We start from the raw sequence: 5,773 nt of genomic DNA, 5'->3' as shown, positions 1-5,773 counted from the left end.
TGCTGTGTGTGGAGCATTAGCAGAAGGGGTGTTATCTTTGGGTGCTCGGTCAGAAAGGGAAACAGAGGTTTTACAGTTGCCATGAGGATACCTTACAGTCTGGGAAATCTGCTTTGCCATGTCTACAAATATGTTAAGGGCGAATGTCAGGAGGATGGAGCCAGGCTCTTCTCAGTGATGCCCAACGATAGGACAAGGGGCAATGGGTGTGAGCTGGAACACAGGAGGTTCTGCTTAAACTTGAGAAGAAACTTCTTTACAGTGAGGGTGACAGAGCCCTGGAACAGGCTGCCCAGGGAGGGTGTGGAGTCTCCTTCTCTGGAGACATTCAAGACCCGCCTGGACGCCTTCCTGTGTGATCCCATTTAGGTCCCTGCTCTGGCAGGGGGATTGGACTGGATGATCTTTTGAGGTCCCTTCCAATCCCTGACATTCTGTGATTCTCTGTGACCAAGCATGTCCCTGGGCAGAAGGCCTCTCCTGGGTTGAAACGTAAGTTAGATGTATTCTTGGTTGTGCAAGATTCAGCTGCAAAGTTCTCACACTGGAGCACAAGCACTGTCCACATGGTTTGCGTTTTGAATAACAAGAAAATCTTGGTTTGATTGTAACGTGCTGAGTTAGTCCAAATACAGAAGAAGTGGTCTTTAGCCAGCTCGCAGCTGCCCTTGGCCAGTTGGGAGTCCTGCGCTTTTCCCGATGCTGGCACCCGGTACATGCTGCCTGATGTTACTCCCTCGTCACATTGTGATGACCAGGATTTGACCTGAACTCTGTGTTTCTAAAACTGCTTTTGATGGTTTTCTTCATGTGGGACCTCACTCTTGCAAGGAGAGAAAAAATAATAAAATAAAATGGGTGTGGAACTTTATTATTATTATCATTATTATGGTAATATTCCTTTCCTCCTTGCCTGGTTAAGTCATGAATGTAGTCTAAAGTCAGCAAGGCAAAAGCTAAAAGGGTTTGGTTTGCTCTGTTGCCTGTGTTAGCTGCACCTGCTTTCTAGGGAGAAATTATTGCAGCTGAAGGAATGAAATGATGTTTTTGAAGGAGGTGAATGTAAGCAACAGGACACTACACAAATGTTGCAGGTTTTCTCCCTGTTTTTATTTCTTAATATGATGTAGCACAAGGTGTTTATTACCACAGCAGACGTAAGGTATAACTGGCTGTTGGTGGCCTCATTTTCTGCATCCTCTTTTGTACCGTCTTGAAGAATGATCAGAAATTAGAGTACAAACTGTTGAGCTGAGTGTACGATGTATTTGTTGTGGTACACAGTAATTTCTTGCCAAGCAGTGAAGTGGGCAGGAGTCCAGCTTCTCTTTTCTGTTTACCAATGTGAGTCAATAAAGTCAATTAGATTAATTCTGAAATTGCTTGGCAAGGTAAAGGATATTGGCTAAACCTGACAAGCTGCATTAGAAGATTTCCTGGAAAGATCAGTATTTAAAGCTGATTTGTGTGCTTTATTATTTTTGTTTGGCAAGAGTTCATTTAAATCAGTATTATTTCTGACTTTAAAAAGTAATTTTTTATTTAAAAGAATGATGAGCAGTACAGCTGTGATTTTCCTTGAAGATTAAAAATTAGTTTATGTTACCTGTTTTCTTTGTGCTCCTCTATCAGCAGCCTCTCTGCTTATTTCTAATATTGAAATTCAGATCAGAATAGCTTTAAAAATAGCTGCAGATGAAAGAGCTCATTGTGTCAGCTGTCATCTTTTAAAGCATGATGTTCAGCTGAGCTCTCATGTATTTGCATCCTTATTGACTTTGCACTGTTATTAGTGATGATAAAACTCTTTGGAAAACTTCCTTGATGAAAATGGGATGTGAGAGGGAAGCTTGTGAAATTAGGACGCCACTGGAACTGGATGCAGAGAGCTGAGATCATGGTTTGATGGTAGATGTGCTCTTGGCGTTCCTGGTACATGGTTTTTTTTTTCTTGAGGGTCCTGTAAGAGCCTGTGAATTACCTGATCTGGCATTTTACAAAGTAACTGTGTGTGTGTAAACAGCTGTGTTGGAACCAGCAAGAGGAGCCCCTGCTATGGCAGGAGTAGATGAGGTGAGTGGTGTTCCTTACTTCTCACCTGCCAAGGTGTGCTCTCAGATGACTATTATATATTTAAAGGTGTGAGAGAATGCAAATGAGCGTTTCTGAGATTTTTTCTGAAGCCGATTTTCCTAAGGAAGATTAGATTTCATATTTCTGTATCTGAAGGTATGTCAGGAAGCATTTCCCTGTGATGGTCCTAAGCTCTGTCATTAATGTTAAGCAGTTCAGGCTCGCCTGAGCACGCTGAACCGGAGACAGTCAGGGGAGGTGTGTGTTTTTAAGAGCACTTAGTCACCCTCCTCTGATGGCTTTTTACATGGAGGGGTAAAATAACATGTTTGTCTGTTTTCCACTAATGATAATTTTTTTCCTAGTTGAATTTTAAATTTTGCTTTGGGAGGTGTTCCACAGCTGAGGCTTTTAATGTTGGAATCTAAGTTTAAAGGAATGAGTGTGAAAAACTAAACCACAAAAATCTTCCCTAGTCTTGTCTTTCCAAGTTACTGAATTGCTGACTATAGGCTCTCTGGTTTGGAGGGCAGCCTATGCCAGAGAGATTCTTCTGAGGTTGCCAATATTATTCTTAGGTGTTGGGTTGTGAGCCCAGGCACTAACCCTTGATGTGCTCTGGGCAAGTGTGGTGAACACAGTGTGTGATGGGAGTTTCTCCCATCTGTTGTATTTCCTCTTCAGCTGAGCTCTGTCTCTATAGGGGCTGCAGACCATGGTCCAGCTGCTAGGGCTGGTAAATCTCATGTGCTCACTAGGTAACCATGTGATCATCTTCTCTTAGGCAGAGGTGACCTTTAAGCAGGTGTTGAGCTGATGTTTAGCTGGTGATTTTTTGACTCCTAAATAGATAGGTTTGAATAATTGTCATTCCTGGACTAGAGCTCTCGCTTTGTCATGGTGAAGCTCATGACTCTCTGTCCTGCCAGAGCAGGCAGTCTGACTCACGTGTGGTCTGCTTAGGTTGCAGTTCTTGTGTTACAGCTTGAACAAAATGATTGAACAGATCTGAAACCTCAAACGTAGAGAGTTTGGCATTGATTACTATATGTTAAGGGCATTAAGCTCACTTCATTCATATTTGTTTCTGGACCATAAGTCCATGGCATGTAGAATTCAGCATTAACTCCCACATCAATTTTTTTAATCCCCCTTTTTTTTCCCCCTGTTATATTATGCAATGCTCTCCATAAATGTAAAATTTAGTTTGTGCTTGGAATTTCACTTTATCAATTTTGTTTTATGGACAGCATGAAATTTGTTACTGGAACAGTCTGTGTTTAAATAAGGTAGTTAAGTTAGTCTTTTAGCCAACTGTTGTACATGTCTAACAAGGCTGTTGCTTTCCTTGTGGCTTATGTATTTTGTCAGTCTGGGTGGACTTCTGTTTCTGCAAATACAAATAAAGTGATACATTCTCTGATTCATTGAGGAAATTCTAAATAATGTAACATCACCAGTGCCTGTGTAAAATCTGAATCTCCCTCAGCTTAATTACAGCAGTGAATCAGTTCTGGTTTATGATTCTACCGAAGGAGGACAAAAGTAGTATTAATAACCAGCTTGTTCAGTGCTATTTATTTTCCTGCAGGAAGTTATTTGCTGGTTGGTATTGTTTATGCAACAGTTTTGCTAATTATCATAGCTGCCTGAGCAGAGGTGGGGTGGAAGTTATTTGGCTTTGTTGAAATGTACTGAGTTGTAAATAAGAGTAAGAGTAATTTTGTAGTAACTTGTAACAGGAGCAAACATTTAAGGTACAATGATTGAATAAGACTGGTAGTCTCCTGAGAAAATATATGTGTGTATACAAATAAGAGTACATTTATAGATCACTGAGTTTATTTAGCTGTTCGGAATTTCTAGGGAAATCAAGTTGCATTGATGACTTGTCATTTGACTTAACTAAAGTATGTATAGAACAATGTTTAATAGCCATACTTTGAACATGCCTGTGTGTTATAAAAATATTCCTTGTGCATAGTATGTAGTAGAGGTCAAAAGAAGTTATAAACATCCCCTTTCTGGGGCCAAACAGAACTAATTGTTTTTAGGATATAAGAAAATTTAACTTTGTTGTCTTATTTCAGTAAGAAATCCCAGAAGTGGGATGAAATGAACATCATAGCTACGTACCACCCAGCAGGCAAAGACTATGGCTTGATGAAAATAGATGAGCCAAGTACTCCTTATCACAGGTAGGCTTGTTAAACTGCTGTCCTAAATGATGCCAGGTGACAAAGTGCTTTTACAGCAAAAGTGTGGGTGTTGTGGTATTTGCTGTAGCTGATTGCCTGACAGACCTACTGGATATATGCAACATATTCAGATTTACAAAGGTTCTAAATAAAGGCTTAGAGCTATCGAGGAGAAGGGTCAGAAAGGACAGAGTCAATTTTTAGAAGGTTTATGTCCAGCAGGCTTTAGACTTGGAATGGAATAAATAAATCTGATTTCTATTTATTTTATTTTTTTCAGTTAACATCTGTGTACTAGAATATAAAGTTATTCATATCAGTATTTAAATTAGACGTGAAAAGTTTTTTTATAAAGTATCGAATTATTGATAAAGGCTCCCTTCTTTGTTTGCCTTCCAAGCATGGTAGGAGAAAATGACGAGGATGCAGTGAGTGATTCAGAATCAAATGAGCCCTTAAAAGCAGATGTGCTGAGTAAAAAGTAAGTATTGTAATAGAAAACTGACTAAATGTTAAGATAACTTTCTCTTTCCTGGAGTAGTTTTTCTTTATGGAAAGGTGCTGCTGGTTTCCCAAAAGTCAAACTATTGTTATTGTCAGATTAACTAGTTTTCTGTGTTTGATAGTGCCACTGGTACCTTATACATCTTGCAGGTTGTTAGTACACAGAAATATGGCAAAAATAATGAACAAAGTTTGTATAAGTGTTCTGAAATGTCATGTATTTTAAATGGTGCAAAACTCGCCACTTCAGCATTTTGATTGCATGTTTTATGTAGACTGGCAGCTGCAGCTGAAGGTAAAGGACCTAAGATTATAGCAAAGCAAGAGGAAAGCAGTGAGGAGGACGAAGAGGATGAAGAATTAACACCTGAAGAACGAGGTAGGCATGCGTTGTTTGTTTTGGTTTGGTTTTTCCTACAAATAATTTCAGATTTTCAGTAAGAAATATTTGGGAAGAAAAAGTACTGTCTAACAGAAAAATGTTGTCATTTGAAAGTGGAGATAAGTAGTCTTTGAAGGGTAAGTAAAAGATTGAGCAAATATGCTGTTTGTTTGTAACTGGGACTGTTTGTTTTGGGATCTACATGTAAACAGGAATTTGCTGTTACTGGCTGCCCCCTTGTATACACAAGCTCAAGGTGTGGGAATTCCTCTGAAGCTGAGACTTCTCAAATCAGAAACTCTTCTGGCTTTGGGGTGAGGGAGTAATTCTTAATCTGAAAATATTTCAATGAGTAGTGCAGCAATTAAGATGCTACTAATTGCTTGCAAACATACAGATGATCTTCCTGCTGTTCTGAAAGCAACTGGTAGATGGATCCAGCAGGAAATCTACATTCATTCATTCCTAAGCAAATTGCCTCATGCATCTTCAACTGAGATGTTGTTTTGTGTCAGCTTGGGCTAGAACATTTTGAAGTAACAGTCAAACAATAATACTTCTAAGGTTTCAGGCTTGTGTTATCTAGCTGTTGCTTCTCATCTTTCCTGGCCCCAGC

The 5,773-nt window shown here is 39.5% G+C and overlaps 1 protein-coding gene across 2 annotated transcripts in view; it reads left to right on the top strand.

Moving 5' to 3' along the window:
* Nucleotides 1–4,167: 4,167 nt before the first annotated feature.
* Nucleotides 4,168–5,773, top strand: part of LOC104522760 (protein phosphatase inhibitor 2) — an 8,220-nt gene continuing 6,614 nt past the window's right edge. Inside the window, exons 1-3 of one of the 2 annotated variants that reach the window (XM_010165132.1) lie at nucleotides 4,168–4,271; nucleotides 4,672–4,752; nucleotides 5,051–5,154. In XM_010165132.1, the coding sequence (XP_010163434.1) occupies nucleotides 4,189–4,271; nucleotides 4,672–4,752; nucleotides 5,051–5,154 (268 nt within the window). In that variant the 5' untranslated portion in view covers nucleotides 4,168–4,188. The remainder of the gene's footprint in view (nucleotides 4,272–4,671; nucleotides 4,753–5,050; nucleotides 5,155–5,773) is intronic. The other variant, XM_029084304.1, reaches the window with a different exon arrangement.

Source organism: Antrostomus carolinensis, unplaced genomic scaffold (genome assembly GCF_000700745.2).
Source record: "Antrostomus carolinensis isolate BGI_N321 unplaced genomic scaffold, ASM70074v2 scaffold32463, whole genome shotgun sequence".
Lineage (NCBI taxonomy): Eukaryota > Metazoa > Chordata > Aves > Caprimulgiformes > Caprimulgidae > Antrostomus > Antrostomus carolinensis.
Note: the sequence above shows the minus strand (reverse complement) of the source record. Positions and strands in the feature narration are given on the sequence as shown.